Source organism: Pochonia chlamydosporia, chromosome 5 (assembly GCF_001653235.2).
Source record: "Pochonia chlamydosporia 170 chromosome 5, whole genome shotgun sequence".
NCBI classification, from domain to species: Eukaryota; Fungi; Ascomycota; class Sordariomycetes; order Hypocreales; family Clavicipitaceae; genus Pochonia; species Pochonia chlamydosporia.
This window is the reverse complement of record NC_035794.1, coordinates 386,998-407,192: the sequence shown is the minus strand read 5'-3', so window position 1 is coordinate 407,192 and position 20,195 is coordinate 386,998. Positions and strand designations below refer to the sequence as shown.

Below are 20,195 nucleotides of genomic sequence, written 5' to 3'. Positions count from 1 at the left end.
CACCGGTTAGTAAAGACCAAATACTCCTCAGTGCTAGCCAAGGGTGGGTTCGACAAGGTTGGCTTACAGGGCAGTTGGCGCAAGTGCAGCCCGATCCGCAGTTGCAGGATCCAGAGGTAGAGCATCCGCAGTCACCAGGCATTTTGGTAGATTTCAATATCTTCTTGTTTGGTAGAAAGTTGCTTGCTTATTGATTTGCGTGATCGATGTTGTTGACAGAGACTGGAGAGAGGACAACAGAATGCTTCGAGTTCGAGGGGAGGACTAGGGGTCCCTTTTAAGGGTGCCGAAATGCGAGTTGAGTGGCCGAAGATCGAGGCGTCAGCAACTTCCCCACTTTCAACCGCCACAACCCCTCTTTGCTTGTGCCGCGATAGAGTTCACGAGGCGTCGCGAGGTATGCTTTGGAGCTGCCAAAACACTACGTGGCGACGAATGACGTTGGTGGGTAAACCTCTTGCATCGAGAGGTATGGCCTCCCTGTTGATCATCACTAAACTACAAGGATCCCGGCAGTTAACAGTGACAGCAGACCAGACTTCGTCAACCCTCGTCCAGCGCTCCTCGGTTTCTACGGTTTCGAGGGCGAGCGCAGTGATCGATATCTTTGCGCCTTCTCTTGTGTCCCTTTGTCCTTTGCATTTCAAGTAGGCTATTGGAGACTACCGCATAGTGCTGGTCAAGAACAGCGTTAGGACGACCAGATGTAGGTGAACCAGACGTTTGCGGCTGCAAGAGCAAGGCATCAGCATCGCCTCCAACGGGACCAGATGGGTCGGTCCCTTCGCGTCCCCTTCCAGAACGGCAAGCAAGCCTCGCTTCCTGATAGACCGCATGAGGCATTATAAAAACTAGGCCATGGATGACATCCAACTGGGACCTTAGCCGTCCAGCTGCCATCAGCACTGGAACGGGAGCCAATGACCGTGTGCTGCAGCCGCTACATTCGGTCCAAATGCATCATCGAGTCAGCGCAAAGTCACCAGTTCCATGGGGGCCAAGAAAATGCGACTCCGTATACGTCTTCCTGCCGCGGCAGCCAGGGCCAGTGTCCATTTGGATCACTTGATGAACCGAGTAGCACAAGTTCCGCGCCGCCTTTTTCGACAAAGCATACCACTCCGTGTTGTCACCACCACCCATATTGACTCTGCTTTCTCGACAAAGAATCGAGGCAATGTACGTGTAATACGTACATCCCTGGCGGGCTGGATGAGGCCAATGCGCATTTGAGTGCATCATTTTTGCCCAGGGTTTTTGCACAACATATTTTAATTCCGCTCCCTGTGGAGGAAAGTGATGCAAAACATTCTACTGCGGGGTGACGCTTTCAGCCCCACCACGCATCCAGGATCTGGAAGTCGGCTCCAGGGAGCAGTTAGCTTTTCATCTACTTCGCACGCAGGCCAGTCCTTGATGAGGATAAGGATGAACATTCAATCCGAACTTGGAACGAGGTACTTTTTCTCTGGCGTCTATATCTGCGGAATGTATGCAGTGCTATTGAAACCCAAATATCGTCGTCTCGCCGCTTGAATGCTCCTATTTTCGTAGATAACAGGTAGGCTAGTTGTCTGGGAAGATGCGGCTTTGAGTTGTTAGGCACAAAGCCCAACTCCATATTCATGACATGGCACACGGCACACGGCGCACGTCGCGCTAAGTAACAGATTGGGCACACACTTTCTTCATAATACGCTGAATGAATCAATTGTCAGCATGAATGGTTTGACGAGTGTCTGCTACAGCCTATGTGACGCCACTGACACCCATCTATCAGCCACTGTGTTCTGACGCAGGCTATTGCCGGCTCTTCTTCCTGTCATCTAATGTGATGACAGAGATCCTGTAATCTAAACAAGTATCTTCCCCTCCTCGCTGGCCATCCGCACCCGGGTCGTCGGCTACCAAGCTTCTTATGCTGCCGGTAGCGACCATCCGCTACTAATTATTAGGCTTCGCCGAGTTCAGGCGCGACGATGATGGGTCGATTTTATGCGCGGCGGTCAGCTTATGTCTCTTTGGGTCATCTCTGGAGGGGTGGGCTGAGAATGGGATTGTGAAGTCGTACGTAGTTGTATAGCTGAGTTAGCACGACGTTGGCCCTGGGGCCGCATGTTTCCCATTCCTGGACTCGATATCTGTCGACACCTCGTTTTTACCGCGTCTGTCCTTCTCTGCCGTGCCCAATTCAACTCCAAAGGCAGACTTGATGACCGGCCGCGGTAATTGGCCGCCTATTGCGTACTGGACGTGCGCATAAACGAAACTCAACGCTTCCCGGAGGAACAAGTTGACGTCAAATTGCGTTCCATATTTCAAGGAAGGATTGTCCAGCTTCCTAATTATATGGTGCCAAGTTCGAAGATATATCGATGTCACCCAGATGAAGGTTCGAGTTACGGTGCCATAGGAGCCCAATGCCAACCAGTCAAGATATCCGGTAAGCTCATCGCATAGAATATCTGGAACTCGCAACACCCTGAGCAGACCGACAACTTGGCAGTGCAGTCGGGGTGAGGTTCGTAGCTGTTGTCGCCATAGTTGGAAGAGCGTCGGAGAACCGTAGTCTGCCACATTCTGTCTTGTCAAGCAATACCAAATACCATCCTGATGTCCACGATGGAAGTAGAGACCCCAGTTGAACTCTTCCTGAGCAAGATCCTGAGCGCAATGGATCTCGTATGTGGCGATGTCAATTTCTCGAGGCAAGCTGGAGCCAAAGCTGTGCTTGGATACCATGTCCTTGTTATCGATGGGATGCGGCAGAGAAACAGTCACGTAGAGAGATCCTGGCTCCAGCTCCTTGATAGGGGCGGCCATGTTGATGGACTGGTATCTGAACCTAATGGGGACGGAGAGGTAGTCTTTCAATTCAATCGCCGGCAAGGAAGAAGCATGAAAATGTCATATAGAATGGTGAAACAAAGGCAACAGTTTGTTCTACAACACAGGAGAAGAAACGGATTCACAATGACCCAACAATCGGGGAGATTTACGTGGATGGTCGAATCAAAAATTCTGGACACTTGACACTGCCAACAGCTGGCACACAATTGTTGAACTGTTCTTGACAGCTCGGCAATTTGCCAGCGAGCCAATTCGGCCAAGATGTCTGGTGAGCCTTGAGCGCACTTGACGTTTTCTGCGCAAACAATGTTTTAAATGGACCAGACCACATATACTCCGTAATCTTATCAATGTTTCCGGCGCTAGAGGCTGGACAAGCCTCCATCGTCACTTCTCATAGGTGCGCTTCTCGGCACACAGCCGACGATGTCGTCTTGCCGATATTCGACCCGAATGCACACCTTGGCTTGATGGGACAAAGTCATGTGGTTGGCTCGGATTTGGGCGAATTCGAGAGTAAGCCGCTCGAAATTGCCTTATCATCCAAGCGTCAAGTCAAAATCCTCCATTCCTGCAGGCAAGTCGGAGTGACGGTGTCGTGCTGTGACTGTGAGAGCGACGAGCGGGTCGTTGATTTGGCGGCTCTGGAAAAAAACGCATGCCAAACCGGCATGTTGGTGAAATCTAGATGGTTCAGCGGCTTTGGGATGGAGTGGTTGGTGGATATTTACGATTTAAGATGGCGCCTTGCAATCTCTTGACAGCTTTATGCTTCTTGCGCGCCTATCAGGAGCTTGAATCCCTCGCGAAGCTCCAGATGCGACCAGGGGAGCTCCAAAATCCCCTGTGCCATCTTTCCAAACCCGCAATGTGTCCGAGCAGGACATATGGTGCTAAAGATGGGGCCAGGCCATTTTTTTTTTTTTACTTCGCGGCGACCGGACCGAGATCAGGCCTCTGTGGACAGATGAGGTCATCGGAGGTCGCATTTATTCATGGCACCGCCAACCATCTTTTGGGCGACTTGAGACCCTCAAACCGCACTCGTCTTTTATTGCTCCTATTACCAAGCTTTCTAAACACCCAAGGATTCGTGTTTCCACTGCTGTTGACACCACCTGCCAAAGAGACGAATTCTGCACATGCAAGGGTGTTGCTGTTGTTACATCACGGCCATTCACTTTCCCTCACCTGATCTGCAACATCACCAGCGAAACATCGAGCTAGAGCCAAGCTTCGGAGGAGGGGCAGCTCTCGTGCTCTCGTGCCATCTGCGGGGTTCAACTACAGGTAACAAGCATTTCGAAAACGTCAATACTGTCCATATTCTATAAGGTCTGACAGTAGCAAGCAGACGGAGTATTTTGCTGGTGCATCTCTATTCAACCTTCCGTTATAGCCACGAAATAGCAGAATTAGCCCGACATGGCTGGTTCAGTCCCTATCGCCGGATCCCTTGCGGACATCTACCCAAACGCTGCTTTGACGACGGAAGCACCACGATGGAATACCTTGCTATCCGCATTCGAGAAGACCTATGGCCACAAGGCCACGTTTGTTGCCCGTTCTCCCGGAAGAGTGAACATTCTCGGCGAGCACATTGATTATTCCCTATATTCGGTCTTGCCCATGGCCATCACAGCCGATGCCATCATGGCCGTGTCGTCAACCCCCGTGCAAGATGGAGCGACCACATTCAAAGTCAAGATTGCCAACTTGGAAGACTCCAAGTTTCCAGCAAACGAGTTTGATGTACCCGTGGGCACGGACGTCGACATCGATGCCACAAAGTTCGAGTGGACCAACTATTTCAAGTGTGGCCTTCGTGGCGCCATGGGGCTGCTTCGCAAGAATCATGGCATGGCTTTCAAAGGCTGCAATATGGAAATCATGGTTGACGGAACCGTGCCCGTTGGTGGAGGGCTGAGTTCCAGCGCAGCGGTCGTCACCACCGGTGCCCTTGCTGTTATGAAAGCAAACGGCGTAGATGAGGTTGACAAGACAGAACTGACGGAACTGGCTATTGTGAGCGAGCGAGCAGTTGGCGTCAACGCAGGAGGGTAAGCATTTGCATCATTCTCACTGCCACATGACAATGAAAAGATTGAGAAGCTGACCATCGTCATCGTCGCGTTTCACAGCATGGATCAAGCTGCATCCGTGTTCTCGGAGCGAGGCTCGGCGCTCTTTGTCTCATTCAGTCCCCGACTTGAAGCCCGCCCGGTCAAAATGCCCCCGACACGCCCGGAGTTGTGCTTTCTTATTGCACAGAGCTTCGTCACCGCAAATAAGCATGTCACCGCCCCCATTCACTACAACCTGCGTGTCGTTGAAGTAAGCTTTGCGGCAGCCTACTTGAATGCTGTGCTCAACCCACCGGGGACGCAGCTACCCGAGGATGCTGGACCTTTGGGCATCAGCCTTCAAGGGTTCCATGATACGTACTTTTACCACCAAAATGGGTCAGACTACGCCGCGGCGAAGAGTGTGACAAAGGAAGAGGAGCTGGAGAAGCTTATCGCTGTCACCAAAGAGACACTTACACAGGAAGAAGGATATAGCAGGGAAGAGATTGCCAAGGTCCTCAATGTGAGTGTGCAGGACCTCGAAAGCAGGTTTACCTCCAAAGTTCCTGTTAGAGCAGAGCGCTTCATGTTGAGACAACGTGCTCTCCATGTCTTTACCGAAGCATTGAGAGTATTGAAGTTCCTTACTCTTCTCGAGCGACCACTTCACACCGGGGCATCCGATACAACGCCATTCAACAAGGAGCTAGGAAACATCATGAATGCCACTCAAGATTCCTGTCGTGATTTGTATGACAACAGCTGCGCGGAGAACGACAAAATTTGCCAAGTTGCTTTGGCAGCTGGCTCTTACGGTAGTCGCCAAACTGGAGCTGGTTGGGGAGGCTGCAGTGTACACTTGGTTTCGGTAGATAAGGTGGAGGATCTCAAGGCAGCTCTTGAACGCGAGTACTACTCCAAGATGAAGCTTACCGAGGAACAAAAGGCTCAAGCAATGGTTGTCAGTAGACCTGCTGGAGGCAGTGCCTTGTACATAGTCAGCGACGAGACGGTTCACTGAGGACTTGACTACATCAGGAACTGCCAAAAAAGAATGACAGCCTCAACAGGCAAAACCAAATACCCCATACTTCTCGATAGGAGCAAATGTTCCGCAAAGTATTGTGCATGAGTCGCAAATGCCACTGTGACGAGCAATCACACTAGTCCAAACTGTGAATAGCCTGGGAGTGACCGTAGACAAGCATGATAGACCGCCATGTGTGTGATGACGGTGCTGACGGTGCAGGGGAGCAGAGCGTGGCACAGGGGAAGTAGTTGCGGATGATTGCTACGGCGTGAAGGTGAGATAACAAGGCATTCACACCGTGATTCAGGGTAATGCAGCCTTGTTCTATAAGCTCGGGACAAGACATGAAATGTTACCATGGTATCAGAGCTCAGGTTCAGAACTTTGCGAAACCTATTCGGTCAAAGTAAGGCTGCCTAACGCTTGAGGTAGTACTCAAGACATCGACACAACCGGTGCGTAACCATTCAGGAGGGCACAGATCGGCTTGGTTGCTATTACCAGGCTGTCAATGTATGTGAGAGGTGACTATCCGTTCCTGCTTGTAACACAAAAACCCCTGATAAACCGGTTGCAGCGTCGCTTCGCCTCGATCTGGGCTAACAATGGAGGCGTTTACCTTTCAATGTTGATCCTACACATGTTCACAGCACTGAAACAATACTTGAGATACTGGACCAGTGTTCTGGACAGGGAACCAAGCTGGCGCAAATGGAATTGCGGCAGGCACCATATTCCGGAAAGGTAGCATACAATCTGGACCTTCAGGTGATCACAGCGCCCTAGTTTCGACGCCGGCCGGCCCGACATCATGTTTGTGCCTCTTTAGTGGTTGAGGTAGTGTATCTATCTCCGCGATGGCCGTGACGTCGCACAGTGGCGAGCCCATCGCAACCATCGAGAAGCAAAGTAGCGTGAGGATGATGATGGGAAACCTGCTACAGTACTTGTCTATTGGATGTACATGAATGCGATTCCGTCGCATTCTGCAATGCTCACGGTGCAAACAAACCACGGTGCCGGGCTCGCCAAATCCTTGTCCGGCATTGTGCAGTGGACAGGCTCAGATCGATTTGATCTAGATGTCGGGCTTGCCGGCCGAAGCAAGTGGGTCCATGTTCCGGTAGCTGCTCGCTGGCCGGGCCTGCGCTTACTCTGGCTGCGTTTTTTGTTCAGATGCTGGCTCCTGTTCGCGCAAGGACCAGCAGAAGAGCCCGACTCTGCATTTGGCTTGGGAATACTCCGTGTACTTAAGTATACCTACCTTGGTACCTATGAAGCAAACAATGTGGTCGTTTCATTTCTGCACGATGCCGTAAATTTGAGACTGTTGGAGGCACTCGAATCTACAATTCGGGGACTTTTCGCGGCCCTGTGCAACCGGACGATATCCGAGATGGATTTTGTGTCATGTTCTAGAAGCGAGCTTGCCTGTTGTGTTTGAGGTTCTGTACCTCCTGGACCGAAGTGTAGTCAGTATATTGGCTGGATCTCATGGAAAGCTTGGCCGACGCACGTCCGCCTACATATCTCGGGGTAGATAGGCGACCTGCTAATGACCAGGAAACGAGTTATGCAGCTGGCTGACAGCCTCACCGCGTCCAGTGTACATCTTAGAGGCAAGTTGGCGAGTTGCCGCCGTGTATGCGTCTGGTGTACATGGAATGCTACGCCAACGGAATGTAGCGGTAAGGCTGGATTAGAGTTGGTCGGTCTACGGATGAAACGCACCACGAACAACAGCAAGCAAAAAAACAAAAGAAAGCAAGACCACAAAACAAAAAGAAAGAAAGAAAACTAAGCAACGCACACACGATGCAAGCCACCATCTCCAGCCCCAAGAAGACCTTGAACCAGGAAAGAAATTCTTCAGCTCCCACAACTGGGGGGACCCTGAGAATACCTCTTGACAACTCTTCCTCAATCCAGATGTGCCTTCTCACCGGGCTGCCTCTCCGTTCTTCCTCTTCTTTATCGGTGGCTTACATTCCAAAAAGGCGGAGAGTGGCATCGGCAGTTTTAGGAACGCTGATCTTAGCTGGAAGCACGGTGAATGGCCCATCTCATTCGTGGTTCGTTACGCCATGATGCCCGTCTCTTTGCATTTGTACTAGGTCAGACGAGAATCGGGAGCGAGAGCCAGAGCCAAACGACGCCAATAATTGACTGCCTGTAGGTTCGTGGGGGCTGGAAAAAGGAGAGACGGAGTGGCAAGCCAAGGGACTTGGACTTGCGCCCTGCGCCAACGCATAGAACAATTCAAAACACAAAACGAATATATCTCAAAAAAATGAAAAAAATCCCCAAGGAGATAGGCACAAACGGTTACCAGGGAAGGGTATTGGGGGCCGGGTCTCGCTTGGGTCTCGCGGGCTCTGTGGGTGTATCATACGTCAAAGTATTTTGGTCTTCTCCGCCCTCCATGTCTCATGTTATGGGGGCAAATTTTCACGGTCGAGCACTCGGGTTGGGGAAATTTTTGGCGCCGTGTGATTTCCAGATTCTATCGTGATGTTCACAGATGGCTGCAGCAGATCACCCACGCTAAGAGCATGGCCCATCTATATTAACTACCAACTGGCTGTGGTGTGCCAAGTCCAAGTTCAAAGTGGTGTGCCTGTATGTAATGCGTCTGGTGTATGTATCTCACCCGAAATTCCCAAGACGACATCGATGCTCATGCACTCCATCTCCATACCAGACCAACAAGTCGCTAAACCATGACCATGCCATGGAATTTCCCGCAAGTGTGAAGCTCTGGCGCCCACCCACACCAACACCAACACCCCCTTAGAGTCTGTGCTGGAGATCCCTAACTCCGTGCGGGTTGGGCTCCCAGGGATCGTGCAGCATTTCCGTCACAGAGTCGTCGGCACGGCTGAAGTGGCTGCTCGACTTTCCCAATCAGCTTTCACGGGGATGCCCTGTTCCCATTTTCCCACTTCCCGACCACGGACCGTCAGCCGCAAGGGGGAGGGGGACCAAGGGCAAGGGAAAGGGAAAGGTGGGCAACAAATGGGAACGTGATGAGTGGTGCTGTCTGTGCCGGCGGCGACCACAGAGCGGTAGGAGTTCACAAATTTTCTCCATTTGATGTGCTTGACCTTGTTGGGGCTGGGCTTGGCTGGCGAGGGTTCTTGGGGCACTGACACTGACGGGGTTCAGGATGTGTGAGAGTGGAAACGGAGACAATGCCGTCCTGTTTTGCTTTGATTGCTGTGATCTGTATTTACAGCATGCACTTGGGGTTCTTCTCATATTAATCTTTCCCCTTGAAAAAAATGCTTGTCATGTCGCCAAGCTTACATGTCAGGGAAGATTGAAGGCCAAGGCTGAGATAGATCACACAGGCCCACTGCCGGTCCGGGTCATGAAAACGAACAGGTCAACTCAGCTCATCGTGAAGGTACAAACATACATGATTCCAAACGGTGTAACGATCTCGGGCATTGCGTTTTGCCATCTGTGTTAAAGACCAAGTCAGCTTTTTCACCAGCACAAAAGCACAGGACACGAGTACCAGTTCGGCGCCGGGTCATGCTACCGGTGACCAGTGACCAGACTTGGTCAAGCCAGCAGTTTGCCGAGTGAATCGTTCCCTGTCCTATTCAGGGTGGCCATGTGTTTGATGGACAGCGATGATTTTCCGAGCTGCACCAACTCGGTTAGAGAAAAGGGAAATAAAAGAAGCAAATCTCACACTCATTGGCACAAGGGGGCTTATGCTCCGGCCACGGCACTTTCCGAGCTAGCCAGTCTGGTTTGGTTTGATTTGATTGAGCACATCAATATAAGAAAAGGTCAAGTATCAATGCCACACGCAACAGTGTGTGTAACAGTGGTTACAGCAAAGTGACAGCACATGTGAGAGGTACTTGACCAGACAGACTGTGACTGACCATACGGAGTATGCTCCAGCAAGCCATCAATGGATCATTGATCCCGGCTGCCCCCAAAGGCGCCGCCGCTTTCCCCAGCCTGTCCTGGCGGCTGGGTAGTTTATTCATTGTGGCTTGATCAGCGCCATTTGAGTGGCAGTCAACGTGCATCATTTGAGGATCAAATTGATGGTCTTATCAGTGGCGCTTGTCGCTTCCGGGTCAAGTCAAGCGCTGTGAGTTGGGGTCCTTGGCACCAATCGTCATTTTGGCGGCATAGAGAATACATGCATACACTAGACACTCTGTATATTCATAGACACACACATACAGTGCAGTAAGGTGAACTGGACTAGCCTTACGACATCCGACGTTGGCAGGTTTGCTTCCTTGAACTAGAGCTTTGTATCTGACCCTTTTTCTTGCCATGATGGTTGATGAAAAAAAGGGGGAGGCCATGTACGGAGTAGGTGAAAGGAAGGAAGATCAAGGAACTAGCCGTGTCATCCGTCATTGCCAATATCCGTGGAGCTTTGAACTCCGTGAAGAGCTGCCCGTCGGTTCTCGCTGCAGCTTGTGTAAGTCTTACGGTGTATGTTTACCAGAGAAGTTGCTCTTGCTCCGGCCACTCAGCTTGGTAATCAATCATCATAAGCATACCCAGCGCGTCCTATTGGACATACGCAGGTTTGACGAATGTCAATCAGAAACATGATACGATTAATCGTCAACGGCTTGCAGGCCGAGAATAGCAACAAGACCGGATACAGACCTTGACTCTGAAAGTCATTCTCATCATGGGCACGCCCAAGACACCCTCTCCGCATACACACCCAACGAAACACAAACATTCAACACACCCAAGGGGCACCTGGCCGTTCCTACGCAGCCGGCGCATAGCCATCAGAAACCCCAAGCAAGCTAAGAAGCTACTGTATTGCACCGGACCATACCCTTCACCAGACTGCTACGCTACCTGCCTCTCTGTTTCCCTTTCCAGCATCGTGACAGGATTGACAGACAGGCTTGATGACACCGGATCGAACAGCTCAACGGCCATGCCTGAGCCATGGGGGGGAAGGGATCCAGCTGCTTGGGGCTAAGAATGGAGCCAAACGCAAGCCAAAGGCATGGAGTCTGAGACAGGATTGGCTGGCTATGTCGCTCCCAGCCCGATTTATCTTGTTTTTGGTAAGGCCGTGTTCCGTCATCAGCACCATCATCAAACAAATGGTGTTGCGCGTGGCCATTTCTGGTACTGGGAAGCGCAAAAGCTCAAAAAAGCTCAAAGCTCAAAGCTCAAAGCTGGGGGCGGCTGGACGGCTGAAGCGGCAGATCTTGGTCCCGTGAAGGAGGTGACGCGGCAGCAGCGCGATCTGACGCTGGTAAAGTGAGAAACGGTCAAGTTCAAACGGTTTGGTCAAGTTTAGTTTTGTCCAAGGCTCAAGCTGGGTTTGGTTTGGGTTAGTCTTGGTCTTGGGGGGGGGACAGACAGGAGATTTACAGAGTGGAGTCTGAGATATTCTCCTATTTGTCCTGCTGGCCTCTTCGTTTCATCATGTCTTGCTTTTTTCTTCTTTCTTGGGGGGTTTTTTTTTATTGCTCGTCACACTGGACAACTGTATTTTTATTTTGGGGCTGAGTGTTGGTCAGGACTCAGCACTCAGCACAGGTCTGTTGATTTTGGTCTCAGAAGCGAGAGCCTTGGCCACAGCAGCTCGGGTCTCGGGCAAGAAGATCTTGACGCAGCTACTCCATGCTGGTGAGCGCTCTGCGTGATGAATGGATGGATCAAATGGCTTGGGCCAAGTACCGGACCCATAAGGAGAGTTGTTCAGCCAGTCCAGTCAGTCTAATGTAATCGAAGCTGGGGCCAGCAAACGCCACAGGAACAGGCCAGCGATCTCTTGACGTTTCTGCTTTGCCCCGTCCTCGGTACCAATATCCCTATCCTTGCCTTACCTTGCCATTCCTTACCGTACTGAACATGTATGCTGAACCAAACCATGCCATGCCATGCCATGCCATGCCGTGTGATGCCGTGCCGTACATACATACATGGCCTCCTGCAAGATACGTCTTGGATGCCTCTTCTGTTCATCATGGTTTTGTCATTCCGGTGGTGCCGGCCGTCGGTAGCAGCAAGCCTTTCAGGGGGAGGCTGGCCGGGGACATGGACAGACAGAAAGACAGAGAGGAAGAGACAGGAGCAAGAGAGACAAAGGCGTTTTGCCCTGTCCCAAAATGTCGGCTCAGAGCCGGCTTTCGGCATGGAGGTTCCGGGGAAACGCATTCAGTGTCTCAAACCTGACTATTGACAGGCAGGATATAAAAATAAGTTGATTCACAGCTAAAAGACCCAAGTGAGTACAGCACAGCACCAGCACAGCGTCCAAGAAGACCACCAGCAGCGACAATCACCCGTGACCATCACAACCATCGTCATGATAGGCCGTTGCCATGCTCACCGACGCATGAAAACGGGTGCGTAGACGGCGTCTTGTTGTAAGACAGGCACTCTGCCCCCCTGCCATTTGATACCCTCCAGCAACCACACCAGACATCAACGACCCCTTCCCCTTGTTGCTCTCCCGTCCCGAGCATACGGCTTGTGCCCGTGCCTTTTGGCGTTTGTTGAACAGGGGCAACACGAGAGAGAGACAAGGACAAGGAGAGGAGCCTGTCACCCATCACTGGCTCTCACCCACCCACTCCCCTTTCTGCCTTTCTGCCTCTTTTTTTTTTTTTTTTTTTTTTGCGCGTCGAGGAGCTGGTGATTTTGCTTTTCTTTTGCTCTGCTGTGTGCTACGCTGCATACCTTCAACGATTTTTCGTTGCTTTCCCTTCCAAGACATGGACCACGCGCGCGTGTCCCTTCCTAGCCTCGTGTGGCCCCCAACACCCACCACATCTCGTGGCCATTCTCGTCTTTCCTTCTTTCATTGACACAGGAGCGGAGGTGTCGATTGTGGCCAAAAACCAGATGTTTGCGGAGACGTGTGACGGAAACCGTTGTATTTAGTTCTCTACGTGTATGTGAGGTACTGCACAACCGTTGACATCTATCGGCACTTGTATTGTGCAACGTGTGCATGAAACCTCCCCACACGCGGCAGAGACGAGGTTCGGACAACTACGGAACTATGGAACCACGGAGCAGAAGGGACAGATTTAATATCAGAGTTCATGTGTAAGTACATGGTGGTGAAGTCTGGTCGTTGGTGCACTAATGAGAGTCTATGAGCTCATCACCGTGCGGGCGCCTCATGAGTGGCTTCGTGATTGCACCTTGCATTTTTTTTTTCTCTTACTTTACACAGTAGACTGTGGCTCTATAAGCTTGACTTTCGTCTCAGTCTGCCATTCCTGTGTTCTCTTCACCGTATTGTGCCTGCTTGCTTGTCCACCTCCCACTTTACTTCTCGTGAGATGGTATGTTGATGACATCTGCCCAAAACCTCGTCTGCAAGAGAGCTAGTGTGAATGCATTGTCCAAGGTGCTTCCTTGCCTTCTTGCCTTCGTCCCAACATTGAAATTTCATACTTTGACCCAATAATCTCATCACCCCACTCAATCTTTCCTCGTCTCCCTCTGCAGGGACATGGGAATTTCAGCCTTCAGTCCCACATCTTGCTCCGAGTCCCTGGCTCCTCAGCTCGTTGCAAGGTGACATTTTCGGTGCTGCGTGTGTCTGTCTGTCTGCAGGAGATGCTTTGCTTGGGACCACCTCTCACCTTCGGGACGTGGGTTGAACCTCGAACCAGGCCATCCAGTCCTCAGTCCTTAGTCCTCAGTCCTTTTCTCTTCAAGCTGGACTTTACTCCGGAGCGCTGCTCCCGCTCCCTCTAATGCCACCCGATCCCAGCACAGCGGGAGATGTCTGCAGGCATCGCCAAACTCCAAATTCCGGTTTGTTCTTCCATGCGTTCAGTCTGATTTGGTTAGTGCCAACTGCTCGCCCTGTCAAGGTGCATTTGATCAAAAATGGGTGGTGTGTCTGCTGGACCAACCACCCCCCGGGTGGTGTCAAGTCTTGTCTAGTCCAGTCTTGTCTGGTCTGGCTCAATCTTATTGTTTCTCAGTAGAGTATGCTGGCTGGGACTAGCCCCCGTGGCCTGTCTCATGGCACGCCTTGTTGTGTGTTTTTTTTCTCCTGTCTTGTTGTGAATGAGAAGCAAATGGAGAAAGAGACTGCAACGCCTGACGCCACCAAAAGCCGCGTGTTAGTTGTTGTACAACAACTAGTTGAGTACGTACCTCAATACATGTACCTTTGCTAACTCCAAAGAGCTGCTCATCAGACCCAAACTACGGAGTGCTAGCCGCAGTATTGCTCCATCTGTACGGAGCAGCTTGGAGTCTTTGACCAGATCCAAGCCAGCGGACTCTTGGCTGGCTGTTTCTGCTTGCCACACACCCCAAACCATGCGATACTCAAGGTGCGTGATAACGGGCTTGGCCCCAACTATTGTACCTTGGGAGATTCCAGTTTGGTGTCTGGTACTTCACCTCAACCTGCCTGGGTCATAATCGCCAATGCGATTGCAGTTCTGTCCCCAGCTTAGTTCCCGGATTTCCAAGTATGTACAGTATGTACATCCCCAGGCCCAGTCCACCACTCCCTTTCAACAAATCGTACGCCTCTTGGTCGCTCACCAAGTTTCAGGCTGGTCTAGTAAACATCATGCCCACTGTACCGTAGCTTATTGCCTTGTGCTGAGCCGGATTCTGGGGGATTGACATGAAATGGACACACTCCCTTTCTCACCCCTTCTCCACCATTGCTCAAGCAAAGATGCTCACGCCGCCGCGCCGCACGGGACAGCCCATGAACTCGCTGGTAGCTTGTCTCCATCTCCCATCCCATCCCATCGGGGTAGCGGTAGATTGGGTACATGGTTCATCGGCGACTGTCTGCTTTTCTCGTCGTACTATCTATTTGTATACATACCTACCTGGGTAGTTGAGACCTTGTTTCCTTTAGAGGCAGGGAATGACACTCCCGCCCACGAGCTGACGCCTCTTGTTCCATATAAGGAGACTGTAGCTGGTCCCCGATCTCAAGCCACGCAGCAAACCATAAAGACTCTCAACTTCCCCCTCGACTATTTCGCAAAAAAATTCATCATATTCCCTCTCGTCTATTCATCAAAGGTAATATATCTATATATATACCAAGACAACCAAGACTCGTCCAAACCCTCGGGCCCATTTTCCACTATTCGACAACATCAGCCACCTTGTCGTTGTATCCAGTCTCTATCTTGTCTCTCTTGACGAGTATAAACCACCAGCACACCCAAGACAACACGCAACAAACTCATTGCACTCTTCTTCATCCAACGTCTACCATCTCCATCTTTCTGTTCGCGTCTCGGCATATACCGCATCACTTCTTGTTTTATGGTGTACGGTTCCCACAGCTTACAAGGAACTTCCATCTCGACTAGGACCCCTCCACCCCCCCAGGCACTGTAGAACCGGATTGCCCCCGGCCCTACTAGTTAAGACCTGTCTTATCTTTTAATACTCTCCAACAAGCTTGCCATTTCTATACCTGGACGGCCATGATTATGTCCTCGGCCTCCAGCCCACCTTCCATGATGACTCCAGAGTCAGACACAGGAAGCCCTCTGTCCATGTCGCCATCTCTTCAAGGATATGACCCTCGATCAATAATCCGACAGCTCCTGGAAAAGTACAGCAAGGAGGAATTAAATCGTTTAGTTGAGGAGGAGTCATGCATGAGCTCTTCTGGTATGCTTCCGCGTTCCCTGTTACCCACGGCCATAGAAGCCTTTCGAAAACGAATCTGAATCCTGACATTTTTCTCACAGCACACAGCCGTTTGCCAGAAGGCGCCTTCTCCCAGTCTATTCTCGGTTCTGATAGAGAAGGTATACCGCACCAAGCCACTTCTCTCAGCCATGGAGCGGTAGCATATCAGAGCTACAGTGCAAAACCAAGCCGCTCGCTGTCAAGCAGCACATCATCAACGCAAAGGTCACGAAGACAGTCCGCCGATCGTGGGACGTCAGTCATCTCCATGTCCCAAAGGCTGGACTATGCTTGCGGTTTCTGCGCAGAGGAGAACATCAGAAAGACTTGTACTCGTCGAAATGACCTTCGACGACACATCGAGAACTTTCACAACAACAATGCCGTTTGGTTCTGCCAGCACCCAGGCTGTAGAATGGCGTATGACTGGCAAACAGCCTACCAGAACCATCTTCGAACGGCGCATGGCCGCTCTCACATGAACGTTGACGAGGCCAAGGTCAAGCTGTGCCCCCAGACGGTATTTGCTTGTGGATTCGAAAACTGTACCCAGGTATTTGAAGCTGCCAACGAAGACGATACGTCAGCAACCCTCAAAGAGTACTCGGGTCACATTGTGAAGCATTTCGAGGAAGGTTCTAACGGCGGCCGCTGGACCTATTCTACCAGAATGCGCAACCTCTTGCGACAAGCCCAAGTTTCTGCCTTTTGGGAGAAGGCATGGCCAGAAATGGAGAGACCACAGCTACAATGGGAGCCCCAGTCAAGCATGGCTGCGAGAAAGACCCTGGAAGCAGGCCATCTCGAAAACTTGCCATTCTTGATTCGCTTCATCGCCATGCTGGGATCTAATCCTGGCGATCTGGGCAAGTTTGAAGGCAAGCTTGACCCCCCTGTCAGGAAGAGATGCCCCAAGGCCCAATTCCAGCGTAGGCTGTCTCATGACGCTCATGCACAAAGTCCCCAGCTTGTTCCCGAACGAGACATGGACCAGTTCAAGGTATCTGGAAGTGTTGGTATGGGATACGGACCACCACCGTATGGCAATATCCAGCCCGGACATCATGTTCCTCGCTCCATTGAGCCATTTAGTGCTGATCGCACCATGGACCACAACCACAGCCAAAGCCAAGGCCAGAACCAGAGCCATAATCAAGGCCAAGGCCAATGTCAATTCAATGATGGCGCGGCAGCATCCTTGCACCCATTAACCCCACCGCAGTTGTTCTATCACGGTGCAGGTTCGGCATTGTATAGTCCATCTTCACAGATGATATCCACAGCTATGCCGCCACATCAACAATCTACGGGACAATACATTACCGTAGGACAGGAGACTGAGTCAGTTGTGAATCCCGCAGTGGGTTTCCACGGCATGGCCCAGGTGGCGAACATTCCCAGTACCATGGATATCGAGATGAGCAATGGCGGCAACGGACACACAGCAGACACGGCTCGGGTTACAAACGACCGGCGTGGAAACTGGATGAGCACCTATCCACAGATGGGTATGCACAATACACTGCCGGCAGACGGATATGACATGAGCAACCCAGTAACCCCAGAACACAGCCATATGGCTGGGCGCTATGGTTCGCCGGCAGGGTCGCTATAAAACAAATGGAGTTTGGTGTTCGCCTTTACTTCGGGCTAAACAGGATGTATATCGGGACATCTTGTGCCGACAAGTTACAAAGTTCTCCACTAGTCAAGGAGTTGTTGTAATCCTGTTAGGTTAAGTTGCTCGGAACCAGTATTGGTTGGTTGGTTGGTTGGTACAGTATGCCAAATGCCAAGAGAGCAAGCACGCAAAGGAGGCTTTGTAACTAGGACACCATTTAATGGCCTATTGAGAAAAGATGGGGACCCGGCAACGGATTTGATACAGCGCCCAAGTATTTGAGGCGTCATGGCGTTGAGTGCCTAGTACTTTTTGCGGAATGATTTTAACTAGAGTGGCGTCGGATATGATACCCTAACAAGGGAGAGGATGGGAGGAGGGCAAAGATGGATGGGAGGGACAGGAACCTTGCATGTGGCACAAGGGAGCAGAACAGAGTAGAGTGAGTGGCCAAGCCAACTAGATAGTATAATAGAGCCTCCCCAAAGGTTGAAGGCTTGACATACTATTTTCAATACTTGAACCCGTTGGGCTTGACAGCCATGCATGTAAATGGAGTCTGGGACGGAGTACTAGTTGCAGAACCACGGCCGGCGTCAGCCAAGAATGCAACCAGTTTTAGCCGGATGTGCATACTGTACATTCCTCCAGAAGTCTGTACTACTAGTATGGGGCCTATGCCATGCCATGCCATGCCATGCCATGCAGGATATACAGTGATAACTAACGGCTATTTCCGCTGAACAAAGGGTTGCAGCTTGTCAGAGGGATGTGGTTGCCCATCCACTTGCCAATCATGAGATGACGATTGCTTTGTTGAGCTCACTTTCTCCTTGACAAGAACTCAAACTACTGTGCCGCCACGAGTCATCAACAGTAACAAAGTGGACCAAAGCAGATTCATTACACACGTGGCTTTTCGCCCTCCCCTTGGCAAGTCCAAAAGTCTGGTTCCGTACGGGTTGGTCCCCCCTTGCGAGGACCAGGCAGCCCACGTCCAGCAAGGACATGGACATGGCCTTGACGGAGATTAACAACGGCTTTTAAACACGCTTTTGACAGTTGTGTTCTTTTCGGGGACTAGATGCGGTGTTGCCCCAAGGCGACACACAGACACACAAAGTTACACACGGGGCGATCAGGGATGGCCAAGGCCATATACCCTTTTCGAGTGACCATTGCGATTGGGCAGTTTTACGCAAGAAGCGCAGTCCAATGAGGAGGACGAGAAAATGACGACCCCGGGCCTGATTACTAGATCGTGATGCGCGGCATGGTTGCTCAAGGGGCCAAGGACCCCAAGACCAAGCCGTCCGTCCCTCCTCGCCTCCGTGGTGATGATGAGCAGGGTTGTGGGGGGGGGAACAACAACACGACATGGATGGGTTAGACACTTTGACCTTTGACCTCCAACCTCCAACAAACTTGACGGTTCCGACTTTGGACTTTGTGGCCAAGCCCATGTGGCCGATCCCGGTTCCGCGGTGGAGTCGGAGACCCTTGGGAAAGGGGAATTTTGCACATCATTGCCAGGATGATGGCTTACAAAGATCACACTCAGCCGGCTGAGCAGAGCAGAGCAAGGGGTCAAGCCAAGGGGATGGGACACCTACACACGTCCGGAGAAGTAGGAAAGTTGTGATGAGTTGAGCGAGGCGGCTGAGAGCTGGGCTGTCTTAGTGTCCTCCAACCCTCTCAAACCAGTTGAGCGCCAAGCCATGCGACGGCAGCCTTTTCCATCGGCCAACTCGATGTCAGTTCTATTGCATGCAGCTGTGACCTGCTATTGCTGTCAATTGATCCCAGCATTCGTAATAAGGTTGTCATTGTCAGCTTTCACTCACTCACCTTGCCCAGCATCATGTCAGGTCAGGCACTAGTGTCATGCCCCAAGGACAAACAAGGACTTCGGCCATGATTATTTCACACCAATGAGGCACAAATCCGTCGTGGAAGGGTGGTTCAACCGTTCTGGCGCAACACACACCTTCACCGGTCCTGACCTTGCTGCGTCGTACGACTTGGTTTCAAACCAACGCGGTCCAGTTTCACGACGTAAGCTTGTGGCGTTGCTTGCCTGTCATTATCTTCATGCTAATGGTACCAATATCGTGGTCTTTTTTTCTGCTTGTTCAACGCAGCACGATTGGGGAGTTTACGCTGCCCGTGATTTAGGTTCAATAGCCCCGCGATGTCGTGATGGATAGTCGGGCCGTGAGCCGTTGAGGGATTTGCTCTAGAATCCCGTCGGCTGATAATCCCTTATCCGAGAGCTGACAGGCTTGGCGGGTTTTATTTATGGCCCACCAGATGTTTGAGTGCCAAGAAATGTCTGGTGTCCCGTACCAGTGTAGACACGACTTGACTCTTATACAACTGGTTCACTCCACTACACATGTACGAATTTTGAACTACAGTTTAAGGTTATTTCTCCAGTATAGTCTTTGCGTTAAAGAGAGGTGTAGGATTGATTGCTCTGTTTATGAGGCCCCCGGTTATGTGGTGAGAGGGTTGAAGCGTGGGTAAGCTGGAACAACGGGTTGGCCATAGATCAACACCTAATTTTTTTTTTTTTAACTCATTTTTCCTATTCTGAATTTTTAGAGTGAACATCTGCCATGTCCTGGATGTACACGTCATCACATGTAGTCTATGGCTGAACATGTCTATCTATAGACAAGTAAACTTGACGTGAATCACACATGTGAGAGTTCCTTTGCATAGTGAGCATTAAGCAAATGCCCCTTATCAAGCAGATACGGTGAGGGGTTCAAAGTACTTAAACAAGGGAAAGGTATCGCATATCGCGTTATATACTAACATGTACCTAGATGTATTAGTGTATACTTGGGTATGGGCAATATGTTTTACCACACCATTTCCAGTACAGGGAAGCGCATGAATGACTTGAAACTTTGACGATATTAGCCCATCCACCAAACGCCTAAAACACGCTTCTCATTTATGCTAT

General features: G+C 51.0%; 7 protein-coding genes across 7 annotated transcripts; 5 read left to right on the top strand and 2 right to left on the bottom strand.

Moving 5' to 3' along the window:
- Positions 1 to 291: 291 nt before the first annotated feature.
- Positions 292 to 651, top strand: VFPPC_17988 (hypothetical protein; the record flags this gene model as incomplete). The annotated part of the gene is made up of 2 exons (XM_022429653.1): positions 292 to 474; positions 538 to 651. The coding sequence occupies 2 exons, from the start codon at positions 292 to 294 to the stop codon at positions 649 to 651; spliced, it is 297 nt and encodes a 98-aa protein (XP_022285293.1).
- A 1,437-nt stretch (positions 652 to 2,088) lies between these two features.
- VFPPC_05437 (hypothetical protein) lies at positions 2,089 to 2,823 on the bottom strand (the record flags this gene model as incomplete). Its single annotated transcript, XM_018284632.1, has 1 exon — positions 2,089 to 2,823. The coding sequence occupies one exon, from the start codon at positions 2,821 to 2,823 to the stop codon at positions 2,089 to 2,091; it is 735 nt and encodes a 244-aa protein (XP_018141415.1).
- A 377-nt stretch (positions 2,824 to 3,200) lies between these two features.
- Positions 3,201 to 4,077, top strand: VFPPC_05436 (hypothetical protein; the record flags this gene model as incomplete). The annotated part of the gene is made up of 3 exons (XM_018284631.1): positions 3,201 to 3,599; positions 3,641 to 3,759; positions 3,804 to 4,077. The coding sequence occupies 3 exons, from the start codon at positions 3,201 to 3,203 to the stop codon at positions 4,075 to 4,077; spliced, it is 792 nt and encodes a 263-aa protein (XP_018141414.1).
- Positions 4,078 to 4,275: 198 nt separating this feature from the next.
- On the top strand, positions 4,276 to 5,937 carry VFPPC_05435 (galactokinase; the record flags this gene model as incomplete). The annotated part of the gene is made up of 2 exons (XM_018284630.1): positions 4,276 to 4,910; positions 4,992 to 5,937. The coding sequence occupies 2 exons, from the start codon at positions 4,276 to 4,278 to the stop codon at positions 5,935 to 5,937; spliced, it is 1,581 nt and encodes a 526-aa protein (XP_018141413.1).
- A 9,119-nt stretch (positions 5,938 to 15,056) lies between these two features.
- On the bottom strand, positions 15,057 to 15,266 carry VFPPC_16158 (hypothetical protein; the record flags this gene model as incomplete). Its single annotated transcript, XM_018293911.1, has 1 exon — positions 15,057 to 15,266. One exon carries the CDS (start codon positions 15,264 to 15,266, stop codon positions 15,057 to 15,059), a length of 210 nt encoding a protein of 69 aa, XP_018141411.1.
- Positions 15,267 to 15,428: 162 nt separating this feature from the next.
- Positions 15,429 to 17,218, top strand: VFPPC_05432 (zinc finger domain-containing protein; the record flags this gene model as incomplete). Its single annotated transcript, XM_018284629.1, has 2 exons — positions 15,429 to 15,582; positions 15,663 to 17,218. The coding sequence occupies 2 exons, from the start codon at positions 15,429 to 15,431 to the stop codon at positions 17,216 to 17,218; spliced, it is 1,710 nt and encodes a 569-aa protein (XP_018141410.1).
- A 1,937-nt stretch (positions 17,219 to 19,155) lies between these two features.
- On the top strand, positions 19,156 to 19,431 carry VFPPC_16157 (hypothetical protein; the record flags this gene model as incomplete). Its single annotated transcript, XM_018293910.1, has 1 exon — positions 19,156 to 19,431. One exon carries the CDS (start codon positions 19,156 to 19,158, stop codon positions 19,429 to 19,431), a length of 276 nt encoding a protein of 91 aa, XP_018141409.1.
- Between the last annotated feature and the right edge of the window lie 764 nt (positions 19,432 to 20,195).